The 28,000-nt window shown below is 41.5% G+C and overlaps 1 protein-coding gene across 6 annotated transcripts; it reads left to right on the forward strand.

The window, feature by feature from the left end:
- Positions 1–2: 2 nt before the first annotated feature.
- srcap (Snf2-related CREBBP activator protein) lies at positions 3–27,999 on the forward strand. 6 transcript variants are annotated; one of them, XM_055176973.2, is made up of 35 exons: positions 3–210; positions 1,923–1,996; positions 2,134–5,111; positions 5,387–5,428; positions 5,720–5,974; positions 6,098–6,283; positions 6,367–6,507; positions 7,173–7,368; positions 7,574–7,743; positions 9,723–9,810; positions 9,903–9,992; positions 10,096–10,272; positions 10,365–10,612; positions 10,692–10,869; positions 10,966–11,102; positions 11,195–11,364; positions 11,654–11,846; positions 11,981–12,117; positions 12,329–12,515; positions 12,706–12,875; positions 13,581–13,735; positions 13,823–14,038; positions 14,126–14,290; positions 14,459–14,632; positions 18,668–18,988; positions 19,094–19,260; positions 19,456–19,766; positions 19,868–20,070; positions 20,293–20,462; positions 20,572–20,768; positions 20,913–21,027; positions 21,122–21,241; positions 21,377–21,556; positions 21,682–21,765; positions 21,870–27,999. In XM_055176973.2, exons 3-35 carry the CDS (start codon positions 2,607–2,609, stop codon positions 26,400–26,402), a joined length of 12,381 nt encoding a protein of 4,126 aa, XP_055032948.2. In that variant the 5' UTR covers positions 3–210; positions 1,923–1,996; positions 2,134–2,606; the 3' UTR covers positions 26,403–27,999. The 6 variants fall into 6 exon arrangements, with proteins under 6 accessions (XP_055032948.2, XP_055032950.2, XP_073723094.1 ...); XM_055176975.2 differs by having other exon boundaries at positions 19,097–19,260; XM_073866993.1 differs by having other exon boundaries at positions 13,856–14,038.
- Position 28,000: the final 1 nt, after the last annotated feature.

A 28,000-nucleotide genomic window follows, 5' to 3' on the forward strand; every position in this document is an offset into this window, starting at 1 on the left:
AAGTCTCCTCCCCGCAACCGCTAGATTCAGCGATCCCGAAACCAGTCTCTCTCGGACCGTTCTTTAACTTGCTACTACGATCCTGCCAGTACCTCATTGGGTACCGAGAGGCAGTTTGGAACCTACTCGTCACGGATTGAGTACGATTTGAGGCGGATGGTGACTCCTTTAGCGAGAATTTAGTAAAAGAAAAGTGCTCGGAAATTTCAGGTAGGTGGGAACTTAAGATGGCGGCGGCGAGAGGAGGGGGGAATGCTGGGGAGGAAGTGATGGGAGGGGAGGAGGGAAATGGGGTTATTGGGGGGGATTGTGACATGGCGGGACAAGTTGACTTTCAAGCAGTCGGGTGGTAAAAGTACCAGGTTTGGATGGAGCAGAATGACCTTTAATGAATAAGCATGAGTTGTACAACAGCTCGTAAAACTCAGTGAAATCTGCTTTAAATACGAAATACAGAATTACAATAAAAAAAACTTTAATAAGTCAGGGGGTTCCGGGTTCCTTTGTGTTAAACATGTATGGGAAAATGTTGCCCGTCACTGCGAACCTAACAACAAACTTGACATTTAATTCTGTGTTACTTCTTTGGCCTCCAGTGTGTCTAACTGTTTACTTCAGACAATGCAACTTTAACCTTTTACTGAATAATGAAAGAATTATACTTAATAACTGCCCATAACGATTTTTACTTTTTACTATTATTTATATCGCTTGAATTAATGTGTTGCTATAAGCCATGATGGTGCATGTGGTAGTATGTATGTAGTAAAGTATGATGGTCTGTTGAGTTGACTGTTTTTGCAACGCGTGACGTCATGCGACTGTCCGCTCTGTACCGGGTGAAAAAGAAAGTCATTGTAGCACTAAAAACATTTATATCCAGTGGCAAAGCTTTAAAACCCTTCGAGTAGGATTAAGATAAATTAGTGTCGTCTTCGGCATTGCATAACTTTTCGTGAAAGGCGATGTCTGCACGCGCTCTATGCTTGTGCAGTGCGTTAGGTGCGCGCGTGAGAGCTTGAGACGGTGTATTTATGTGTATCAATCTGTTTGTATCTGTAAGACTAATAAAACACATACTAGCGAACCCCCCCTCCGAATAATATTACACGACACATTCAAGGACATGAACTCTCTGTCATTTAAACGCCCATAACATAAATGAAGCTAAATCATATCGGCTGTAAAGTAGCGTCTTTAAACTGTTAGCATGCTAGCTTGCTAAAGGCCCATGTGTGCGTTTGCCAACAGCCCGGCTCGTGCATATGAAACCGGCAGCATTCGTTATCCTCACAATAAACGTTATCCGCAAACCTTGTCTGCAAGTGTACAAGCAGTTATAGGAGAATAACGTGTTTGTTTAGCCGTAACTCGTTGCTAAATGCTATCCGAAAGCACCAGCACTATTGTACTGAATGAACGCTTATATTAGCCAACTTGCTATAGGATTACAGCAGTCTTACAAGAAATCATGTGTTTATCTGTGTTTTTAAAATAATAGCCTGGAAATACTCTGACGCATCTTCAAAACAATTGTACCTTATTCATATCAAATGGTATGTACTCTGAAGACTACGGCTATTTGAAGTACTGTACATGAAATGATGTATCCTTTTTAAGTTTTGTAGTAACGCTACTAAAGAAGAGTACTGTAATAATTCTTGTATTAGTAGATGCATCAAATACAAATACTAATTTTTCCTGTTTGGTCTGAATAATTCGACTGTAATTGCTTTATAACCACCAACCATGTACTGTATGTCGGCTTGAGAAAGTTGCATAGCACTACTGTGGCTAACACCAAAACGAATTTGCTTTCTATGCCCTCTTTCTTTAGGATTTCATGTTTGAATTTCAAATAGTTTGTCATCTGTTGCATAAGATGTTCATTTCATTACACTCACAATGTCTATCTACCTCAGATGCAGTGGTAATCCTGATTTCAGCATCCTGGAAGTGGAAATCACGGAACAGACTGGTCCTTCATCACATACAGGTATTTACTTTGGTTTCATTACAAACTGATGGATTTATTTTTGTTAAAAAAAGAATTTGCATGTCACACATCTTCATATGGAAATATGTGCACTTTGTGAAAGATAAGTCTTGACACATTTTGCTCTTGTTTTATAGGTTCACTGTGTTGCAGCGCCAAATCTGAAGCAGGACAGTCTGGGGAAGAGGCGGTGCAGCAACGCACCTGTCCGGCAGTGGCTGTGCTGGGTGGCACCTCCGTGGCTGCGCAGAATGTGGCCGGGCCACCCCAGCATGCCCTGCAGCCAGTCGCAGCTGCCCCTCTATCAACGGCTGACATTTCCACTGGATCGCAACAGCAGAAAGGAGACTCAAAGGCCGCAAATAAAGAACAGACCATTGCTGATACTCAAAGAAATAGCAGCACCAAGGAACCAGAGGATATATCAACCTTGCATCACAAAAAAGAAGCTGTGCAAAGAGGACTGGTGTCAGCTTCCGCTGAAAACTTACAAAAGCTTACGAACACATCGGAGGATCAGACTCCCTCGGACAGACTTTTTGAGAGTCGGGCGGATACTGTTACAAAAAAACAAGATTTGCTTTACGGGTGTAAGACAAGCCTTGCACATATGGAGGCCGATAGGGCGGAGCAATCCAGCACAGGCCACTGCCAGGATTGGAGTCAACACCCTGGAGATTCAGGGGCTTTCTCTTCCCCTAATGAGACTGACAAGGGATCCTTGCCATCAGAGACAATCAAGCCCAATTTCCAGGAGAAAACATCTGGAAAGCACACACCTGGAGATAGCACTCATGCCCCAAGCATTGAAGTCATCCCAGCAGTTTCAAGTGCAGTTAAACAACACGGAGACTTGGTGCAGTCTCAAACAACTCCCCATTTTCAGACAAATCAGATTGTCCGGTCATCCGAGTTTACCGTCCCACAGGGGAAAAATACAACAAAATCAGAGAACCAAGCAAATGCACAAAATGACTCTAAGACGACTATGGAAAACATTTTGCAAGACCTACCTAACACAAAGGAAGGTGGTGTTAGTACAGCTACAAAAGCAGCAGATGGAAAAACACAAGGATTTAGTGGAAGTTCTCTCTGTTCAGTATACACGTCATCAAAAGAAGGAGGACCTTACTCTGGAGAGCACATTACCCCTAACAAGGGAAACAACATGTCAAACGTCTCGAATGAGGACTACAGTAACAGAAAGCAGGAGTCTGAACTGGCATCTGTTACACAAAGAACAACCCTTCCAAAGGCAAGCCCCCTTCATGAAACGACTGTCTTACCTGCCCCATTAGAAAATACTCAGTGTGCACAAAAGCTTATCCCGCTGTATGGAAACTTAAGTGAAACCCCTCAGATTTTTCAGTTAGGTAAAGAGATAAGTGCAGGGAAAGGACAATGCAATGATAACCTCCCTGTAGATGGAGAGCTGTGTTCTGACTTGGCTGCTAAGGAAGTATTTCATGACATTTCTATTGATGAACCAAAGCTGTCTGGGGATGGGGCATGCACTGGCAATGTACAAGTCCCTATAGTGAATGAAAGGTTACAGGTCATGACTTGTGGCTCTTCAGATATGGTTTTCAAACAGAATGACAGTGCCAAACATTTAGAAATATCCATGTCCTCAAATCGCCAACAGGACGGGAGCGTTCTGCTCACACACACAGAGAACTGTGTGACGTTAGAGGGCCTAGGATCAGATCAGTCAAATCTGTCTGAGGCTAGCATTGACTGTGTGGTCCAACAAGTACAACAGTGCATTCCTGCAGATCATAAACTTTCACAGATACAGATATGCTTAAACGAAACGGCAGAAGTTGTGAATGTGGAAGAGAGACAGCAAGAGGGGGCAGAGGATCTGTCCGAAATAAACGCTGTTGAGATGAAAGATTTGATTGATGTTGGAATTTTAATGCAGCCAGATATGGAGGATACCTGGCTGGTTGTAAGTGAAATAGATGGCCAGTGTGAGGGCACCGAGGAGGTGCTGGAGGCCAGCACGGACTCTCTGGGGCAGTGCACTGAGTCCCAGTCAGCTGTTGCTGTATATGAATGCACTGTGCCCTGCTTTACCTCATCTGCCATACATGGTGACGTTAAGCTGCTGCTACCTGAAAAAGAAGAGGAAGAACAAGCTCCTGAACCAATGGAAACATTGGTGCAAGAGTTCACACCTCAATTCTCACAAATTCATAGTAATCTAGACACTCAAAGCTCATCTAATCCTAATACTCTACAACTCCCAGAAGAGTTAACCATCATGGCATCCGCTCAAACAGAAGGGTCTGTAATTATTAAGCAAAATGATACACACCCCCATGATCTTGCAAAGACACCAACAGGGTTGACATCCACTCTAATGGGCAATACGCTGAGGTCTATGCAAGACCAACAAGAGACTGTTGTGGTAATGGAAAATACACAAGATGCGTCATTAGTTTCATTGCCTTGTGGCACAATTGATCCCAAGATACTCATCCTAAAAAAGGGTGAAAACCCTGTCCTCAAACACCCTTCTTCCCTGTCTGCTAAAGTATCAACCAAGCAGAACTCACCTGTCCATTCCGGAAACCCCATCGAGGAGTCATTTCAAGCTTCGGAGTGCCTTGTTAAAACTGATGCAACTGAAGACACTTTGCATGTTAACACCTCCACCACAAAAGAGGATGTCACATTACCTAGAGACTTAAACACACCATCTCAGTCCTCTCAGACGGTTTCAACTTCTAATGTACTGTTGCAGCAAAACTCAACTAATTCTCAGTGGTCTGACAGGAATCTTCCAAATGAATCCACTGCTAACACCTTATCACAAAGCCTTCTTCCTTTGACTTCTGGGGATGAGTGGGGTACTGTATCCAATGTTACGCCACAGAATAGGTCTAAACATCTTGCCAGCACACCTTGTCAAGATGCAATGTCTTTGGGAGGTGAACTGGAACTGGAGCAGTCACCGGATGAACGCTTGTCAACAACACAAGATACCCAGCACAGCATATTGGAGCCACTCGATGCTTCCATAGATGAAAGCAGTGATGGAGAGGCGGACAGTTCAATGGAGGTTCAGAATGATGACAGCAATGCTATGCCCAGTCCAGCACCTAATAAGGTATAAAAAGTTATTGGCGGCTTAGGTTTACAGGTAACCTCAACAACTAAGTTGCAAGAATGGTTTCAAGGCTAACTTGTCTTCTTTGATTACATTAATTGCTTTAGTACATGCACACAGTTTGTCACAATAAAGAAAGAGCTTAAAGAAGGTAGTCAGATCTAATTCAGATGTTTTTCAAGCTGTGTGTTATACATATCAGTTTAAAAGCCATAATATGATGCTAGTGCACTTATTATAGCTGCTGTATGTGTTGAGCCATGTGTGTTTTCCAGCATGGGCAGAGCAGGACAGAAAGACAAGGAATTTTATTGAAGGTAAGAGGTGTCAGGCATTGTGAAGATCCTACTTCTTCCAACTCACTGTTCTTATCTTTCTTATCATGATAAACCTGACACGGCAGTATGACTGAGTAAACAAGATTGTTCGATCATCCAGAGTATATTATTAGAGCACTGAGGGATTTATTAAGATGTTTGGTCACTGTGGTGTCTTTTATCCTTTTTGTACCTTCTTAAGCACTCTTTCACTCTTGTGCAGTTCCCACTGAGTTGTATTGTGCAGTCATGCATTAAGTTACTTTGTTTTAAATATCTATCTGTTTCAAGGTTTGCCAGTGGATTGCAGGCAAGGTCGCATCAGGCTCAACCCCTTCCACCTCCCCTGTTCCTTGTCCGTCTCCCTCATCTAGCGACTGGATACGTTCCCACTCGGATAGAGCCTCACCTGTGCGAAGCTCCTATGGCAAAAACACACCCTCCACTTCCTCCCAGGCTTCTGGTGGCGGTTCTCAGTCAGAGCAAACCAACACCCCAAAATCTCGCTCGGAGAAGCATACAGATATGGCAGAACTGGCAAAACATGTGAGAGAAGTATTTGATGTGTATTTAAAGTTTGGATATTATTAGCCAGAAACACTTTTTAGGACTTTTGAAATATCAAGATGCGATCATGATGTGACTGAGTATTCTGTGCATTCTTCACAGGAAGCAGAAATAGAACATCGCACCCTTGCACTAAAACGTGAAGGTTACTGGTCCCTTAAGCGTCTGTCTCGCATGCCAGAACCAGTACGACCCAAAGTCCATTGGGATTACCTGTGTGAGGAAATGCAGTGGCTTTCTGCAGACTTTGCTCAAGAAAGACGATGGAAAAGAGGAGTAGCTCGAAAAGTAAGAGAAAGCACTGTTAGTTCTCTTATGAAGTGTGGTAATTGTCATTTTAGAAGATCTTAACAATCCAAATCTTTCCTCAGGTAGTACGGATGGTGATGCGCCATCATGAGGAGCTTAGACAGAAGGAAGAGCGAGCAAAGCGTGAAGAGCAAGCCAAGCTAAGGAGAGTTGCTTCTTCCATTGCCAAGGAGGTCAAAGCCTTTTGGAACAACGTTGAGAAGGTAAACTTCAGATTTTTCATTTTAAATGCACAATGCAACATTGATTCATTCATTTAAAGAAATACTCTAAAGAAAAAAAAAATTATCATTTACATGGCATAGGAAACAACTTCTGACTTTAAAGCCCAAAAAAGTGAAGTAATCCACACAGCTCCAGGGCGTTAATAAGTCCCTTTGGGGGTAAATGATATGCTTTTGTGAGACAAATATCCATATTTAAAACATTACAAATCATAATAACTAGCTTTCAGTATCAGCCAAGGCGCTTCTACTTCATTTAATGACGGGTAGCACCAACTGTGTATTATCGTATTACAAAATCACATCAGTTGCCCTCAGGGGGCCTTTGTTGGCCCCCTGGAGTTGTGTGGAGTACTTCTGTAAAAAGATGGATTCGCTTTGTTGGGTTTCAAAGTCAGAAGTTGTTCCCTGGATCCTGTTTACTACCGTTAAAAAGCTTGAAAGAGCCAGCACATTTTTTAAAATAACTTGGATTGTGTTCATCTGAGAAAAAGATAATCATGTGCATTGATGATGGCTTGAGGGTGAGTAAATCATGAAGTAATTTGAATTTTTTTGCTGAAGTATCCCTTTAACATAATGCCTACTTCAGAATGTTAGTCGGGGATCAAGTTAAACTGTTGCCCACCTATTGTTTTGTACAGGTGGTCCAGTATAAACAACAGTCCAGACTGGAGGAGAAGCGGAAGAAGGCTCTAGATCTCCAACTGGATTTTATTGTGGGTCAGACAGAGCGTTACTCTGATTTGTTAAGTCAGTCGCTCCACGCCGATCCAGCACAAAGTTCAGACATCATATCTCCCTCCAAGCAATCACAGCAGAATACTGTTGATGAGGATGGTACGGACTGGCTTTGATTTTATTGTCAAGTGTTCAGATCAAGTCATTTTTTATGTGCTCACATTTTAATACCTATGTGTTTCATAGATATTAAAATGCGATTTAAGTGTCTAGGTATTTTAAGAGACCATTTTCTATTTTTCAGTGCTGTAGTTAATGTTCAAGTCTTGGTCCTAGACTGTTAAATTATCCCTTTGTGCTGCAGATAGAGACTTTGAGCCACCGTGTGAGGAGGAGGACGATGAAGAGACTATAGAGGTGGAGGAGCAGCAAGAGGGAAATGATGCAGAGACACAGAGGAGAGAGATAGAGTTACTGAGACAGGAGGGCACTCTGCCTCTGGACCAGCTGCTAAGTACCTTAACTCTGCCCCAGGTACAGTCTTCTAGGATCAGAAACGCCACAGTTATTAGCCATGTACACATTTATCAATGGATAATACTGTACTCACACAGTTGGATTTGGTTAAAGGCAGGGTAGCTGATTTGATTCAAAAACATTTTTAGTTATGCTGGTTGAAAGTCTCTTCACATCACATAGCAATCACTATGTTAAAGGTCCCGTTTTTCCTGTGTTTTTAAAGCTATGATTGTGTTAATGGTGTGCAATATATCATGTGTTCATGTTTTGTGTGTAAACAAAGCAGTATTTTTCACACAATTTACTTTTTTCTCTATATCACAGTTTTCACTGTCTTAAAAACGGGCTAATGTCTTCCTTGTTCTATGTAGTCCCTCCTTCAGAAATACGTAACGAGTTCTGATTGTGTAGTTTGTTTAGTGTGTTGTGATTCGACAGCAGCTTAGCTTAGCCAGAGCCGTTTGAGCTTAGCTGGCGACTGACATGGGCGGAGTTTAGTCTAAAATTTTTTTTTTTTGACGTCATTCAACCTAGGCTTGCCGCGATAGTCGGTGAAACAGTGATTACCGGTGCTTCAGCCTCTCACCAGTTATATCACTTGCCCACCGCAACACAGTCTTTCACCGTCGTTTTGATATTTTCTTGTAATTAAATCATTTAGTTTCGGTAGAGAGTGCAAACACTAACAACTGAATGTGTCTACTGCCTGAATTCAAAACGCATCATTCAAGCAGCGCTTTATGGAGTAGCCGGTTGCTCTGCTTGGGACTGGCGGGTTCTGTGAGAATTACCTGGGCAAATTGACTCAAGCACTTAATTAAACCAGATGTTGCACTCGCATTGCACGGGTACGCAAGCGCTGCATTTAAACAGTTGCGTAATTCAATAGTGAAAGTAAAATGTGCAGGTCTCCATGCGCAATTATAAGCCTCTCCCACACGGTGATACTGACAAACCGGACGTTTGTTGTAGAAATATATCACTTTGTATGGAATTTTGAGCTTTATAATTTTACAGGTATTATTTATGCTCTAACTGCAACATTACACACTAACTAAAGTTTGAAAAATGGGATCAGGAAAAACAGGACCTATTAGTTATAAATATTGTATATGTCATCTGTGAAAGTCGTAGGAACAAAAATGTTCTACAAATCATCAGCGAATTTAATAACTGGACGCATTCAATTTTGCTCCCCTTTTCTGTGAACGTGTTTTGCATGCCACTGCGCACCCTGTTAACGCAGTCATCATACGTCATCAGCGCGTTCATGTCCGCTCTGTAAACAAACTTCCCTGCTGAATTGATAACCTGCACAGGAGCCACAAAACGAAAGACAACAACAATGACAAAAATAGTCTGGATCAGCAAAGAGCAAAACCCTGAATTAACATTGGTAACTTCACTGCTTTTCCACGAGATGGAAGCGGCGGGAGGCAAAGGGTCTGAAAGGGTTATTGCAGTGTTTATTTTGGTAAGGTAGGTACGCTGTATGATTCTATTTAGGTGGATTCAGATATTCTACGTTGATGGAACATTGTGTTGCTTATGTAGTTGTGTGTACCTTTACGAATTAGTGTTACGATATTTATGTTTTAATTATAAGCAAACTACTACTTCTACACAACCGAAAACGTGCGGTATCTAATTCAGTTTAAATACTTTTGTTTTTCTTTATTATTTTTGTAATGTACTTTGCACTGCACTAGTGAAGGAGACATGAATGGGCTTCTGGTCTGTGCGTGTTCATGTGTTTTGGAGGAGACGGGACTTTGAATGGCGAGGATGGGGTCGTGATTTTCACTGCTAGTAGGCTAAAGTTAGCTTTTTCAAAATCAGCTACTCTGCCTTTAACATGAACAGACACAAATTTAGCTACTTGTTAATGCATTCTCACTGTCAGGATATTCACTGTCCTTATTCACAAGACACATTTTAATATGACATCATATTGTTTTAGTGCACTGTCCTTAGATGCTTTTTTTATTGCACAGGATGTTGAGTCAGAACATGAACCCTCAGATGCTCCCTCTTCCACAATTGAAGATGAAGACAAAGAATTCAGTGCTAATGAAGAAGATGGTACATAGAGTTTTTCTTAAGAGGTTTAAGCTGGGAGTCTTAATTACTGTAAGAGAATACAAAACTTCAGTGTTCTCTATGCTCTTCTTTAGCGGAAGATGAAGAGGACACCATTGCAGCTCAGGAAATCATTGAAGGAGATGGAGATCATGCAGACGAACTTGATGATCTTACTAGAGAGGGTAACTGAAATACTGTCTCGTATTTTTTCAAAATGTATTATTTTCATTTTTATGGAAAGAATTCAGGTATGGTTTAGGTTTGAATTACTTACTTGATTCACAGGGGAGATGAGCATGGAAGAGCTCCTAGAAAAATACAGAGGAGCGTATGCTTCTGATTTTGAGGAACCTTCAGCTTCCGCATCTCCAGACTCCTCAGAAGAATCAGAGGGCACTGAGGAGGAGGCAGATGAAGAGACAGAAGGAGAGGACAGTATTGATGAGAGCAGCTCATCCTCAGGTAAAACTATTTCATGATGGGAATGTAGAAACATTTCTTGTCAAAATCAATGAATATTACAGATCATCAACTATGGTTTACTCCGTTTTTAGATTCCCAAGAGGCTGTAGATACTGATGAAGATGTTGAAGAGGATACGGATGTGGGTAGTGAAGAGGATGAGGAGGAGGATGGTGACGACGATGATGATGATGTAGGTGAGGGAATGGAGGTTCTTCTGCGAGAGGGAGATCATAGTCCCACTGTTCCTACATCTCCTCGACCCAAGAAAGAGATCAGTCACATTGCTGCTACTGCGGAGAGTCTTCAACCCAAAGGATACACACTTGCAACAACAAAGGTGACAACACACAAATCCTTCAGAACCACAAAAAACACTTTTGTTTCTGTTTTGCACTAACTGAATTATGTAATTCAAGGTCAAAACACCGATTCCTTTCCTGCTTCATGGTACATTGCGTGAGTACCAGCACATTGGACTGGACTGGTTGGTCACCATGAATGAGAAGAAACTTAATGGCATTCTTGCCGATGAAATGGGACTTGGCAAAACCATCCAAACTATTGCACTGTTGGCTCATCTAGCTTGTGTAAAGGGTAACCTATCCCACATAAGTTTGTCATATGTAAGTTTTAGAAATGTGATGGATGTATGCGGTTCTACAAAATGTTTTTGTCTTTTTGCTTTTTCAGGCAATTGGGGTCCACATCTGATCATTGTACCCACCAGTGTAATGCTCAACTGGGAGATGGAGTTGAAACGTTGGTGCCCAGGATTCAAAATTCTCACCTATTACGGTAGCCAGAAGGAGCGCAAACTCAAGAGACAGGTACTGAATACCACAATATTCATTATTAATATAAATAAAAGGAGCTAGATGATCATTCTTCATGACTTTTTTTCAATTTTACAAATTTTCAGGGCTGGACCAAACCCAATGCTTTCCACGTCTGCATCACCTCATATAAGCTTGTGCTGCAAGATCATCAGGCTTTTCGACGTAAATCCTGGCGGTACCTCATTCTGGATGAAGCCCAGAATATTAAGAACTTTAAGTCCCAGCGCTGGCAAAGTCTGCTCAACTTCAACAGGTACTTTTCTATGCGTAATTTTCCATACAGGTTCCATTTATACTTTAAAGGTATAGTGGAGGATTTTCTCGCATTTTAGAAAAGAACCGCCTTCTCCACTTTTTAAAAAAATGCAATTGCGCAACACTCCTGATTGACACCTAAGAGGACCAATAGTCTTGATGATCCACCTAGAAAAAGAGAATCCTCCGCAATACCTTTAATGTCTTGTGTGCAAAACCCAGGTAATACATATAAGGTCTGTAATGATTTATTTATTAATTAACCTCTTGATTTTTTTCCTGTACAGTCAGAGGCGGTTGTTGCTCACAGGTACCCCTCTCCAAAACAGTCTAATGGAGCTGTGGTCTCTTATGCACTTTCTCATGCCGCACGTTTTCCAGTCCCATCGTGAATTTAAAGAGTGGTTCTCCAACCCACTCACTGGCATGATTGAAGGGAGCCAGGAGTACAACGAGGGCTTAATCAAAAGGCTTCACAAGGTACACAGAGTATATGAATTAGTGAAAGACTTGTTTTATTTGATCCATTGCATTTACACAGATATTCGTATTTTTAATACAGTGTTATGAGGAGGCATGTAGAAGCGTAACACTCTCTCTGTCATTCTCTTTAGGTGTTAAGACCCTTTCTGCTGCGCCGAATCAAAGTAGATGTGGAAAAGCAAATGCCCAAAAAGTATGAGCACGTGGTGCGGTGTCGACTCTCCAAAAGACAGCGTTTTCTCTACGATGACTTTATGGCACAGGCCTCGTGAGTATACAGGGACAGCAGATATGTTACCCAGTCTGTGGCAACTCAGTTAAAGTCATTTAGCATTTTTCAAAATTAGATACCCTACCTTTAATTTGAACTGAGTAAGGTCATGTCAAAGATTGAAGTCTTTGTGAAATTGTAATGCATTTGATGATGTTAAGTGCTTTTAATGGGTGTAATGTATAATAATCTTATTTTTATTTTCTAGGACACGAGAGACTTTGGCCAGCGGCCATTTTATGTCTGTGATCAACATCCTGATGCAGCTGCGGAAAGTGTGTAATCACCCCAACCTGTTTGATCCGAGGCCCATACACTCTCCCTTTATCACAAAACTCATCATCTTTTCTACTGCTTCACTGGTTCAGCGGGCTCTTGAGACATCACCTTTTGAGGTAAATGGTGGAAGATGATCAGCTTTTACTAAACCTAAATTTTAAGCCTTCCATTTTAAAACCTTGAAATAAACCAAAAACTAGGAAACTATGATGCAAAATAAAGAATTTCTCTTGGATTATATAAATTAATCAGTGATTGGTCTTAGTGTGCTCCAAAGAGTTAATAGATCTTTTTGTTTTTTCAAAGCGCTGTGATTTGTCCTTGTTTGACCTCGTTGGTCTGGAGCAACGGGTATCTCGATACCAAGCAGATGTTTTCCTGCCTCAGAGAAAAGTGACACGTCAGCTTATTCAGGAAATTATGGAGTCCCCTGATCCTCCTCCCAGACCAAAGCCTGTTCGCATGAAGGTCAACAGGTATGCAATTAAAAAGGCTGCGTGTACTGTATTTTCTGGACTATAAGTCACTTTTTTTTCATAGTTTGCCGGGTTCTGGAACTGGAAGTCAGGTGCGACTTATACGTCAAAATTATTTCATGATCCAAGAGAAGCCATTACCGTCTACAGCCGCGAGAGTCCGCTCTATGCTCTCCCTTGAAATGTGTCCCCACATTTAGTCCTTGAATTTGAGGGTATTGGACCTGGAAAGTCGTTGAAAGGTCCTTAAATTTAAAATTAACTAAGGTGTGGCAACCCTGTATTTAATTCAATGGATTCAGTGATGTGGAATAACTTCGGGACCTTTTTGAACTTGATGTGTCTTGTCATGTTAATTTAGCCTATTCAGCCTCCCAGGTATGTTCTGTATGCTATTGTGTATCGTGTAAATAACTGTTTATGTTACTTTAACATGTACGGACACCTATTCAACCTGCTGTTTTGTGCTCCTGTTTAGTTGAATAACTTGCCTTTCCAGATTAAATGTCTGTTCTTGGGCTTGGATTTTGTGAAATCATTTTCTGAATAAATGTAACGTATAGTCCGGTGCGACTTAAATATGTTTTTTCCTCTTCAAAATGCATTTTTGACTGATGTGACTAAATACGGTATATTGTGGGATACAGAAGCAGGCAATTGATCATAGCTTTTCATAATATTCTGCATTTGTTTCTACCTTTGTAGAATGCTCCAACCACTTCCTAAGTCTGAGGGGCGTTCAGCTGGAAATACTCCACGACCCTCGTGCCCAACCACCACCGCTGTTGCTCAGGCACCAAAGCCTCCCCTAATCACAGAGGTTGCCCCTTCTAAGCCTGCTTCCCAGCCAGCACCTCCAGGTTAGCTCAAACCTCACATCCCTATAAGCGTTAAGCAATTTGTTATGATCATTATACAGGAAGAGTAACTTTCTACTTCTGTTTTAGTTTGCCCTGTTACTCCTGTCCCTGCTCCAAAAGCTCCAGTGGCTCCTAGCAGCACCCCTTCTGCAACTGCAGTCAGGCCTCCAGCACCTCATCCAGTGACTATACGTGCCTCGGCCCCCACTAGCATCCCAGCTGTGACCACTCCCACTCAACCATCCAGCAACCTCATGACTCAGAGGGTTCTGCTCAGCCCAGATATGCAAGCTCGGTTGCCATGTAAGTTCATTTTATTACTCTTATATAACCTCAACCAGTCGTTTTGCGAAATGGTGACTAAAACAGTTTTTATGTATCTATGTATAGCTGGAGAGGTGGTGAGTATTGCTCAGCTAGCCTCTCTGGCTGGCCGGCCTGTGTCATCATCTCAGGGCAGTAAACCAGTCACCTTCCAGCTTCAGGGCAACAAGCTCACACTCTCTGGGACTCAGCTACACCAAGTCCCTGTGCCTCAATCACGTCCCATCCAAGGTAACCACCTTCTTCCACGTATATAGTCATAAGAGTATTTTCTGCTTGTGGACTGATCCACTGCCTGCTATGGATAGGTTTCGCATTTCCTGCATGCCTGCAGTCTTTCGGTGAATGTGTGATGGAGTCTGTGGGCTAACACTTTCTTCTGTGGTTGTGCCTCTTTAGGAAATGTAATGCATCTGGTTTCCAGTAGTGGGCAGCACCACCTTATTAGTCAGCCAGCTCAGGTGGCAGTTCTTCACACAGTTAGTCAGTCAGTTAGCAGCTCAGCAATTCCTCACGCAAGCAGCACAACCGCAACCTGCTCTGGACTAGCAGTACCTTTCACCGCTACTCAAGGTACTTGTGCTGTCCTTGAGTTTATTCTTGTCTGGGTACAGCCTGTATCCTGGCCACCAAACTACCTGTTTTCTCAGCAGAGCATGTGCATGAGTAGTCTGCTAACGGTTCTTTGTTTGCAATAGCATGTGACAGATAATTTTGTGCTGTTTGTCGGCTACTAACCAAATAGTTCCTGTTGGATAAGGTGCATTAACTCTTGCATGAATGTTACAGTTTTGCAAATTGTAGAGGTTACATTTATTTTTCTTAATGGTTAAATAGTTTTGTGAGCTGTTAAATTTGTACTTTGAATGTTTGTACTGTTTCATTAGTTTCTTATTTTATTTTTATTTCTAAATTCCTTTTTTTTTTTAAATACGTATTGCTTATTATTAGGGGTGTGATGAGACACTTACTCCATGAAATGAGACAAGAGATTGATTTCATGAGAACGAAACAAGATTTTTACACACTTCCAGTAATCCTCAATGATAAAATGTATGAATGAGAAACTAAAATCACATAATTTTGAAATGTTTTAGGACTGCCTCAACACTTATTTTGGTAATTGATAATGAAGTAATTTGATATTTTTTGGTAATAAAAATAGACCCAAGTAAGCAATAAACTTTTAAATTACAATAATGATGACAAATGATATTGGACCCACTCACCGTCAGTAAAATCCATTCCACTAGAGCAGTGTTTCTCAGCCCTGGTCCTCAAGGACCCTCTTCCAGAATGTTTTAGATGTCTCCTTAATTAACACACCTGATTTAAATTATTAGCTTGATAGGGAGACATTCTGGAAGGAGGCTGATGAGTTGGTTCAGGTGTTTTAAATAAGGAGACTAGGGATGCTCGATCGGCCGATAATGCTTGCTATGTTTCTCAATGAATTACGGTGAAATGCCGCTACATCCAAAAGCCAGGGGGCGCTCTCGTGCAGAAACTCAAAATGCGCTGTAGACGAAAAACAATACACACGCAGATGTGATGACACGCAGCACCATGAAATGGCTGAAGGATATATTTATATTGATGTTCTTCAAACCTTTTCAGGTATTTTCATGATAATAAAGAATATGTTTAATAATTATGTTTGGCGAGTGTTGCTTTTTCAAATGCATGTTATAAACGACTCAAACTAAGAGTGATTTTAGATCGATAAGGACTTACTGATCAAAAGCTGTAGTACATGAAATAGCTGTAATAAGATCGGCTGTCCGATTCAGAATAGTGATCGGCCACGTATTATTAGTGGATATCGGCATTGATCGGAGCACCCCTAATGGAGACGTCTGGGGCTTTCTGGGGGGGGGTCCTTGGGGACGGGGGTTGAGAGGCACTGCACTAGAGGGACGCCCTAATAAATTAAACTCTGTTCTGTGTTTTGGCTACAGCCTTGACTGCCACTTTGCTGCTTAATCAAAACCATTTTAGGGGCATCTAGTGGTGAGGTTTGCAAATTGCAACCAACAGCTCAGTCCACTGCCCAACCCTCGCTTTTGAAATGCATAAAGAAGCTATGATAGCCACCACCGGACAAACATGTCATCGTCGGAGACAACTTCGTAAAAAAGTTTGTCCGTTAAGGGCTTCTGTAGAAACATGGCGGCACAAAATGGCGACTTCCATGTAAGGGGACCCTCGGTGTATGTAGATAAAACTGTCTCATACAAAGGTTATAAAAACATAACGGTTCATTTTAAAAAGTCTTTATTCACCACTAATAATATAGTTTTGTATATTATTTAGCATTTATTTCAAGAGATCCTTCTAAAAATTACACACTGCACCTTTAAGTTCTTATGCTATAAAAGCAGTTGTTTAATTAAAATGCACCAGAATGCGAGAAAATGGCATCTTCTTCAGTAAATGTTTTGGACCCACCCACATTTATTTGGTTTACGTCACCCATGATAAACAGCATTATGTATTATAACAAATGCCTGCAGAGGGTGCCAGCAGATTCACGATTGTTATTTTTACTTTCATTTTAGTTTGAGAAAACACTTAATTTTGGCCAAACATTTTAAATTCATTTAAATCTTTAATATTTGTCCAATTATTTACAATAAAAATGATACAGCCACTGTAATTATTGAGCAAGAACATGTAGACATTAAATCATGTAAACTGAAGGGGGTCACACACCGGACGGCGCAGCTCAGAGTCGCGTCTAGGACAATTCGAAGATATCGTAAACCGAAAGTGCACATTAAATAGCGCAAGCTTACTCAGATAGCGTCTACTTGAAAATGCAAAATGTACGTTGGCAGCCAATGTTAATCGTTAATGATTTGGGACAAATATGATGTTATTTAATGTTAAACTATGTGAGTGGCGCAACTTCCTGAGTCAAAGCTGGGCATTGCGGACAGGCGCCACCTGTAGGTGCCGTGTGCGTATACTCATAGAAAACAATGTGTTCGTTTTTTTTTTTTAGAACTGCGCAGCGCTGAGCTGCGCGTCCGGTGTGCGACCCCCTTTAGACTAAAGCAATGGACCCCAAGAAGCAGTGGGTTACCGGTGCATTTTATAACAGCTAAGGGGCGTTGTTAGGCACAACGCGAAGCGGAGTTATAAAGCTGTTATAAAATGCTGTTATAAAATGCACTGTAACACCACTGCTTTGTGGGGTTTATTGTGTTTATAAAATGGTTACATCATATGCATAGCAGGGTTTCACAAAATAAAACACAAATAAGTTGTAATTATATTAGTACAAATATTATTCTTCCGCCAAACAAAGTAGTTCCTCAGAATCAAGTGTGGCTGCAACAGAGCGCAGTTCACAAACAACACAGACGCAGCAAAGACACAATGAAAATATGATTAAAGACTGTAGTGTTTATTTTTATAAATCAACATTCATCTAAAATATACATTAACATTTATATCGTGCAACTGTTGAAGTGATGATCAAATATGCTTGGAAGCATGCTTGACTCTTTCCCCGTCAGCGTTTTTTTTTTTTAAGTTGCCACCCAGTTTTAGTTTAATGCCTTACAGAAAAATTATCTTCTTTAAATAAACATAAAATATCAAATGAAAGAAGAGTCCATCCGCTTTCCAACAACAACAAAAACGTTTCATCCTACCTTCATTTTTTCTCTTATCAGTTATCACCTCTCAAATTTTCAGCTAAAAGCGGAGATAATTCCATTTTTGTGAAGAACTTTTGTAAGAGATCAGATTAAGAGCAATCAAAACTTACCCATCACGCTAAATCCACCACAACGCTGTTGTGTCGAGTGAATGCGTCAGTGTTTAAGTTGGGTAAGATTGCCATCTAGTGGATAATAGCGGAAATATCAATAAGACAAAAACAACTCAGAGAACGTTTTCTCTTTATTGACGAAATGACTCAACAATATTTATTGACATTTATCTGGATATCGCCATAATTGTGCAAAGGTAGAAAAATAAAAAAATGATTAAAGACTGAGGTTTCATAAATCAGTACGCAGCAACAGTGGGGCAGTGATACTTGTGATGCGGTCTGAACTGTGGGTTTACCGGGGTATTTTATCACGGCTTAGAACGCGTTTCAACCAATCAGAATAAAGAACCAGAACGAGACGTTTTATAATGAGGGTTTTAATCTGCTGAGACGGTTCAAGTTCATGATTAATAGACACAAAACGTCTCAGTCTTTATATGAGTTCCCAAACAAACATTATTGGAAACCCAAACAAAGAAGCATGCGCAGTATAATGCATGCACCATAAAAGGTTTTGCCACAAATTAAACTTTATGCTTGTATTATGAGACAGCATTTCACATACACAAGAAATCTCGTGACATTTAATCTCACATGATCTTGTCACACCCCTACTTGTTGTTGTCCGTTCTTTTTTCATCTAAACTCTGTTTACACCTGACGTAGAGATGAAAAATTAAACTGTTATTTTATCATTCGAAATCTTGTATTTTGATAGTTCCGCTAGTGTAAATCATAGTCTGGTTTCCAGTCTAAATATAAACCATCCTATCCTTTTCTATTTACATTTCTGCATAGTAACTAAACATATCTTTTGTTTATTGCAGTTCCAACATCTATGATAAGTGGGCCTGGAATTGTAAAGATTGTTGTTCGCCAGTCAGCAAGTAAAGAACCCAGTTTAGTTCCTACTTTGGCTGTGCCTCCTTCTCCTCGTCCTGCCTCGCCTCGTCCTGCTCCTCCTCAGTCAATCACCCTGCATCCTCATGGCACACCAAACCCAGTTCTCAGAGCACCCGCTTCATCACAGCCTCCACCCCGGCCTCCAGTTTATGCTGCTCCACCCCGAACTGTTGCTTCATCCCAGACTCCGCCCACTCGGCCTGTGTTAAGAGTGATACAGGCACCAACACCAAACCCAGAACCAGGTAAGACTGTTCCAGATGTAAAAATAATTTTTAAAATTAGCTTGACAGCAAATAGAGGATTAAATTATTAAAAATTTTGCTATTTGTGTGTGACTCTGTTTGCAGTAGCAAAGGTAAATTCATCATCAGAGCGTGAGGCCCCACATAGTGATGTAGTTACTTTGCGCATGAGCGCTCCTAAGCCCGCATCTTCGTCCCAGAGCAGCATATCAACATCCCAGCGCCCCCGCATTCAGCCTCTGCCACCCCCACCACGATCTCCTTTCTATATGGTAATTATAAAAATACCGTTTGATTAATCCTCTTATCATGGTCAAAGTTGACAGTAGGAGAAATGTTTGTTTATTCTATCCCAAAACACTGTATCTGTAGTTACCAATCTAGTTATTTCAGTAAAATTTTTTGCTGTTGTGCTTACCTGTTATTTGTCACTTTTCACTTATTTGTCACATGGCTTTTTCTGATAGTCATGGCTTGCAGACAGTCGTAAGGGTCAAAGAGATGACACAATCTCTCGAATCATTCGCATCAACGAGCTACACTGCAGTGCTAAGCCTGTGTATGGCCGTGAGGTGTTGGACTTCCTAACCTTCCTCCCAGGACTTCATCCATCCCCAGCACGTCCTGTTCTAGGCAGCTGGAGTTACTCGGGGTACAGCTCCTGCCTCACTGCCCAATCACAGCATACTCATAGCTACCTGGAAAAGAGCGTAGCCCTGAAAGAAGCCATCCACAACTCCGAGGAGAGGCTTGAACTTCTCAATGAAGTTATAGAAAGGTATGTCATACAAACATCTTAAATCGTGCATACATAAGAAATTGAAGTCCGTTGAATAAATCAAAATAGTTTTTAATTCCTTCACTTGCTTCACACCACAGGTTTACTTTTGTTATCCCTCCAGTGGAGGCGAAACCTATTACCATGCACAGCTGCCACCCCCCTCCCTCCCTCAGACTTCAGCAAACCCACTTATCTTCGACTCTATCTGCCCGTCTCTCTCCGCTTACTCGCAAGCTACATCGCATCCAGTGTAACATGAGGACACATTTTCCTGACTTGAGGCTTATTCAGTATGATTGTGGTAAGTACTGAGAAGTCTACATTTAAGGACTTTAAGGGCCAGTTTATTGTAGGTGATTATATTGAACTTAATTCAAACTTACATACTAGAAAAGTACCATCCCATTATAAAGTTCATCACAGAGACACGGTCTTGAATTTACTGATGCATTAAATTGCAGACTGAAAAAAATCAGAATGAATCAAGTAGCCTTTTTGTGATCTGCAAATGTTTTTTGTGTAGGTAAGCTGCAGACACTACACCTTCTGCTTAGAAAGTTGAAGGGAGGAGGGCACAGAGTCCTCATCTTCACTCAGATGACACGCATGTTGGATATCCTTGAGCAGTTCCTCAACTACCATGGGCACATCTACCTACGGTTGGATGGCAGCACGCGTGTTGAGCAGAGACAGGTAAGGAACAAATGTGTGAATTTGTAAATATTAGTAGATTGATGTGTACATGTCTGACTTTTGTATTAAGACCTGCAAACCAAACATAGAGTATATTTGATTCTTACAGGCTCTGATGGAACGTTTCAATGCAGACCGCCGCATATTCTGCTTCATCCTATCCACTCGCAGTGGAGGTGTGGGTGTTAACCTGACTGGGGCAGATACAGTTGTGTTCTATGACAGTGATTGGAATCCAACCATGGATGCCCAAGCTCAAGACAGGTGCCACAGAATTGGACAGACAAGAGATGTCCACATCTACAGGTAAAACCCGTGCCCATTTATCAGCTTTTTTAACTCGTAAAATATTTAAATTCACTTTTGAGTATCATGATAAAAAGTTGTTGTTTTTTAATGAGCACAGACTATAGAACCGTGTTTAATACTCATAATTTGATATTTATTTAGGCTAATCAGTGAACGTACAGTTGAAGAAAATATTTTGAAAAAGGCCAATCAAAAGAGGATGTTGGGGGATATGGCTATTGAAGGGGGAAACTTCACCACAGCCTTTTTCAAGCAGGTATGACTTATTTTGTTTGGGTTTTCAAAAGTATAGTCATTGCATGTGCTTAAAATTTGGAACAATTAATTAACCCACTACCTCATTTCCACAGCAAACTATTAGAGAGTTGTTTGATTTGTCAGAAGGAGAGAGGAAAGATGCTGAGTCAAGTGTGCCTCAGTCAGAAGATGATGAGTCCATCAATAAACAACACACCACAATTTTGGAACAGGTAATTATTTTTCACTTGACACACAAGAAAATTGTTTGTGCTTTGTATACTTTCTTGTTTTACACAGGACAGTTTTCATGTACAGTGATCATGGTACAGAATTGAACCTTTTCTTAACAATTCACTTTGTTCCAGGCCCTTTGTCGTGCAGAGGATGAAGAGGATATAGTGGCTGCATCTCAGGCTAAGGCTGAGCAGGTGGCTGAGCTTGCAGAGTTTAATGAGAACATCCCTCTCGAAGATGGTGACAGCAGAGACCCGGAAGAGGAGGAGCTCTCCAAGGCAGAGCAGGAAATTGCTGCTCTAGTTGAACAGGTTGTTTATTCTTTTCTTACTGAATGCTTTATTAGAATGTGCCTTTAATCTTTTAGCCTGTGAATCATTTTGCTTCACATTTTGCATTTATTCCGCTAAATGTTTATTGCGTCTGTTCTGAACAGCTCACTCCAATAGAGCGGTATGCCATGAATTTCCTTGAGGCCTCCCTTGAAGACATTTGCAAGGAGGAGTTGAAGCAAGCAGAGGTAATCATTAATTTAGAATCCTAGGTTCTTTTATTCAATTTTATTTATCTTTTATTCAAGTTTAAGAAATTATATCTAAAACATCTATTCTCTTGACTTTACAGGAACAGGTTGAGGCTGCAAGAAAAGGTTTGGATCAGGCAAAGGAAGAAGGTCTGAAACTGCATCAGTCATCTGACAGTGATGAGGATTCTATAACTCCAAGTAATGAGGAACAAACTCCTGCACGCCGACCTCGAAAACACAAAGAAAAGGGTGCTCCTTCAACAAGGGTCAGTGGCAGGCTTAGAGGGACACCTGCTGATGATCTATCCTTAACAAGGCTATCTCCAGATAGGGAGAGAGGCAGGAGGGGGGCATCGATGAACTCTACACCTCAACAAAGAGAAGTGCCTGACAAAGGCAAGGGTCTGCGAGGGCGAGGGGCAACCAAAGAACCTCTGTCACCCATGTCATCAGAAAACCAGAAACCCCAAACCAACCAGCAGTTTTCAGATTTAGCTACTGTTTCCCCTACTCTGCAGTGTTCCGACCCAAAAAGCATGTATGTGCCATCCCCTCACCAACAGCCCCACTCCCCATCAATCTCAGTGCCTTCAGCTGCTGCATCTTCTGCAATAGACAGAAACTCTGGTGGGCATCAGTCCTCATCATTGGCTGCTAACATAGAGGACAAAGAAGAGCATGTGGCAGAGGCGCTATCTGATACTGTGCAACATAGCAAGAGAGATAGGACAGCATCTGCATCATCAGACTCTATCTGTTCTCCTGAGCATCAGTCTGAACAGGATGGTCAGCTGTCCCTTTCTCCTACTATGACATCACCTAACTCTCGCTCACCACGAAAGCGACAGTCAGCTGAAAGAGAGATTCTCAAGGGCCTTCCAGAAGATTCTCCATCAGCCAAGGTTCTTCGAAAACTACCAGGTCGTCTTGTCACTGTGGTGGAAGATAAAGAGCCAAGGCGGAGAAGGCGTGGCGCTAGTGGAAGTGGGGGAGCACACACTGAGGGTTCATCGGAGGAGACCGAACAGGCAGAGCTAGTACAAGAGACCGCTTCTCACTCTTCTGAAGCAGCAGGTCAAACTTCTAAAGACTCTATTCCCAAATCAACACCAACATCCTTGGCTTCCTCCCCACCACCACGTGAACATGATCAGGTCTCCTCTTCATCACAGTCTAGTCCAGGGAAAGGCCACCCCCCGTATTCTCCAACACACCATTCACCAGACATGCCTGTCCTACGAAACTTACCTGTACGACGGCAGTTAGAAATAGAGTCTCGAATGGCTGCACAGTTAGGAGAGCAGTTTGTTGGAAGAGGTCGTGGGGTAGGATGGAGATCTGCCTTGTCACCCAAAAAACAAAAAGCTAATTCTGAAAGGGACAGTGCAGCAAACTGTCCTGCTCCAAGTGACTCAAATGTGAATAATCCTGTACCTCTGAAACGCAAAAGGGGCCGACCTCCTAAAACACCACAAAGGGGTCCAGACTTGCCAGACCAAAAGATACCTGTAACCCAGAAAACAAGTCCTGAACAGAGTCCCCCTGTCTCACCAAAAAGAAAAAGAGGTCGTCCCCGTAAAGATTCCACAACAAGTACATCTACAACTTGTATTGCTGGACAACAAGAACAATTACCTACAAGCTCATCTCCATCTACTACTACTGTGGGAATTCTTTTATCACAAGAGCCTAATTTGGCAGTGTCAAATGTTATGCCTGCGACTTTGCCTACTGTAAGTCAAACTCCCTCCACAAACTCTCCTACACTCAACCCCACTTCATCCTCAAATGTTGCTTTATCATCTGAACCAGATTTACAAACAAACCAGACCACTACATCTGTTTTATCATCTTCCATGCATGGGGACTCTCTAAATAAGTCTTTGTCAGAACTCTCACATGGTGATACTGGACACGCCAGTTCGAACCCCATAACTGCATCTCAAACAAGTACACACCAGACTCAACCACACAGCACTTCTACAGCATGTGTCTCCCCAGAACAGACCAACACAACTTCACTTCCTACACTACAACTTCCTAGTGATCTCACAGAGCCTTCAGCTAATACAATCTCTATCCAAGCCCAACAGCATACCTTTACACCTGTCCTTGATCAGAGCAGTGAAATCGCAGTTTCTTCAGAACCTGATGTAGAAACTAAAGTAAATACACTCACCACTAATGAGAGCATAGACTCAAATATGCAGATTGAGACGACTTCACAATCCTTAGATGAAGTGTCTCTTCAACCTTTGACTGTCACAGGCTTAGATGTAGAAACTGAAGTAAATTCACTCACCACTAATGAGAGCATAGACTCAAATATGCAGATTGAGACGACTTCACAACCCTTAGACAACGTGTCTCTTCAACCTTTGACTGTCACAGGCATAGATGTAGAAACTGAAGTAAATTCACTCACCACTAATGAGAGCATAGACTCAAATATGCAGATTGAGAAGACCTCACAACCCTTAGACAATGTGTCTCTTCAACATTTGACTGTAACAGGCATAGATGTAGAAACTGAAGTAAATTCACTCACCACTAATGAGAGCATAGACTCAAATATGCAGATTGAGACGACTTCACAACCCTTAGACAAAGCGTCTTCTCAACCTTTGACTGTCACTGGCATAAATGTAGAAACTGAAGTAAATTCACTTACCACCAATGAGAGCATAGACTCAAATACGCAGATTGAGACAACTTCACAACCCTTAGACAAAACGTCTCTCCAATCATCTGAAGAGCACATTTGTGATACAGCTTTACCTTCTACTTCCCCACATCAGTCATCTACCCAACATTTATCTGTACCTTCCTTGACTTCTGTTACTGAGCCAGAATCTGAGTCAGAACCTGTTGTTACACCTACTGTGTCAACAGATGTCCAACTGACCATCCCTATGTCTGATCAAACATCTGTTTCCCCCTCACAATCTCAGACCACACCCATCCAAACAGATGTACATTTTACACATTCTTCACTCACACCAAACCAAATTCCCTCCACTCCTAATCAGACAACTGCAGACTCTTTGTCCACATCCAACTATAAAGATGCAGATTCTTCTCAACCCCAAGACATGCCAGCTGAGAGCATGGATAAAAATCAAGAAGACCAAAACCCACCAAATCAGGAGGCAGTTGAGAAAACAGAAGAAATTGAAATTGACAGTGTTGGTGAAGATGATACAGAAGAAAAAGAAACTGTCGAATCTCAGCCAAAAAGAAGGAAAATTGATAGTTTGCCAAAGGATCAGACACTCAATGCCTTTGAAGTGCCAGCAGCAATCTTAGATGTTGAGATCCATGATGCTCCCAAGAATGATGGACCTGATAAGCCATCAGAAGAGGACAGTCATAAAGAGGAAAGAGAAACCAGAACTTTGGCTAAAAAACGAAACATCAGTAGGCAGAGCAGCCAAGAGTCAATTCGTTCCTCTTCCCCATCTTCTGTATCCTCCTGTGGTACGAGATCATCCCGGTCCAAAAAGAGTGGAGAGGGTAGAAGACCTGTGAAAAGAAAACGAGAAGATACAAAGTCTGAAAAAGAGAAAAAAGAGGAGGCGTCTGCACAAAAACACCAGTCTAAATCTTCATCCTCCTCTTCAGACTCTGAGGACTCTAATAGCAGAAACAGACGTCTAACAAGATCAGCCCAAAGAAAGCTGGGGAATGATGATAAGATTGTTAGCAATGATAAGAGCAATAAAAGACAAAGAGTGAGGTCGGATAAGAAGGGTCAGAACACCAACACCACAGATGGGGAGTCCAGTGGAGAAGCAAATTCTAGAAAAACACGAAAATCCACAATTTCACAATCCAACACTTCAACCTCCTCTGAACCTGAGGTACTGGGCAAACGCTGTTCGGCCCTTAATGCTGCAGCCAAGCTTTTGGCAATGAGAGGAAGAGGACCAGATACACCTGGCCCCAGCCCTAAAATTAAGGCTGCTGGTCAGCAAAGTAAACAACAGACTTCTGAAAAAAGCAGTACGCCTAAAGCCAAAACTTTACTGGATTCTCCCAAGACATGTAATAGTAAAGCACTGACTGGCAGACAAACCCCCAATCAATCAACAGAATCACCTCAGTCCTCTTCTGCTGCCCGATCCACCCGGCAGCGTCCAGGCAGCCTCGTTCCTCCCTTGGAATCAGAAAGAGTTAAAAAAGACGAGAAGAAAAAGACATCTGATTCCAAGGAAGAATGTGAAGAGGAGACGAGAGAAACTAGGTCTTCAAGAGGCCATAGTGCCTGCAGTAGCATAAGCAGTGAAAGAAGACCAGGCAGCAGTAGAAGTCGAAGCAGCAGTAACAGCAGCCAGCGCACCCACAGTCTAAGTTCACAGAGTACGGAGCCTCCCCGCTTTCGTTCCAGAGCACCCTCCTCTGGTAGTGATACAGAGAGAGGCAAAAGTATTAAGAGGAAGAGTGAGGGAGGAAGAGGCAGGAAGAGCAGGAGAGAGAAGAGGCCTGAGAAACCTGAACTTCTTGCAGGATCAAGTGATGGGACTCCTGACAGGGTTCTCAGGAGTGTAGCTGCCCTGGCAGCAGCTCAGGCACGCCCTCCAGCTAACAACACACGCTCTTCGTCCACCCAAAACCGGCACTCCAAGACGTGATGAGAAGATGAGAAATGTTCTTTAAATGTAAACAGAGAAAGGAGAATGGCCAGGTTTTATGGATTCAAGGAAAGGGGATCAATTTCATTAAAGGCCATAGTTTAGCTGTATAAGAGAGACAGAAGATCTTTTGCACATTGGGATTAGATATGACCTCGCCTTTGCCCTCTCAGCTATTTTAAGTCAAGCCATTTACATTGTGGATAGGGTCTATAGAAGTGGGACAATAATGATGAAGATTTAGTCACCTGTGACAAATGTGTCCTAATAATTTGAGTTATAATGGGATCTTTTACCCTACCACAAAGACTTCAAAACGTCAAAGTAGCTGGGCAAGAGGCAAGATTTATTATTTGTTCACACTATGTACTGTAATCATAAAGACTGGAATACTATGTGAAGTGTTGGAAGATTGGTCACATAGATTGTACTCTTTTACAAAGCGTGCTGCAAACGGTATTGATGAGAAAGAGATTCATTAATGCTACATTTAAATGATTTAGTGGGAATTGTACAATTGTAAAGTTTTTAGACTGTTGCATTCTGGATAATGTTTGTCAGCTGTTTGGCTATTGTTTGTTTCAAGTCGGTTGATAAATTAAGAAAATTATATATCTTCCAGGGTATGAAGAAGAGGGCAGGTCTATAAATGTTTTTTTCTGTTTTTTGGGGGGGCTGCACTATGCTGGAGTTACTATTTGCTTAGATCACCTGTCTTGTGTATTGTTTCAGTCCATTACTTTTAAGTTCTTCTGCTGCCTGCTTTTCCAGTTTGCACATGTAAAATGTCCCAGATTTTGGAGTGCATAGGTGATTTAGATTATTTTCCCCCCAAGGACATCATCTTGTCAATAGATCTTTATTGGTACCTCATGCTGCAGTTTGTAAGCTCTAATGTTGTATCTCTTGAGCTTGTGATAAATCTTGAAATTTGCTTGTCATTTGCTTTACAGCAGTACAGAAATTGGAGACATCCTCTTGCAATTTTTCTTCACTTTTTCCCAGTGTTAGTCATTTATAATCATCTTTACGCATTAAATTGTATTGAGTTTGATAAAATGAGAGTGCCTGTTGATCTGTACAAGGATCCATGTTAACATATAAAAGTTTGGACATCTGTAGCGCTTTAAGTGTACCGTTACCGTAATGGATGGCATTTTTATGATGAAGGTTGAAAAAGTGTCAGTTTTCCACTTTTCATCATAAAAACGCAATCTCTGTTTAAGTGCAACCAAAACCTAAAATCAGTTCTCCAGTGAAAATTGCTACTGTCGGCTTTTTTTTATTTCTGGAGTATTGGTCCTTTCTTTTGGGGGACTGATGCTGGGTAGGTAGGAGAGACTTTAAAAAACCTCTTTAAGAGGAATATCTTATACTTTGCCACACATTGGCAGTCAAGTGAGTTGTAAGCTGGCTTTCTTTACCCTTTTTGGACAGAGTCATTTGGGGTATTAGAAAAATATGGTGATGGTCTTATTTTCATTTTGATTTGTCTCTTCTAATTTGTAACATTCCTTATGTTCCCTTGAAATTCCACATTGTTTTACTTGAAAGATTGAAACAAAAGAGTTGAATAAAAAGATCAAAAATGCACAAAT

This window comes from Misgurnus anguillicaudatus, chromosome 4 (assembly GCF_027580225.2).
Source record: "Misgurnus anguillicaudatus chromosome 4, ASM2758022v2, whole genome shotgun sequence".
NCBI lineage: Eukaryota > Metazoa > Chordata > Actinopteri > Cypriniformes > Cobitidae > Misgurnus > Misgurnus anguillicaudatus.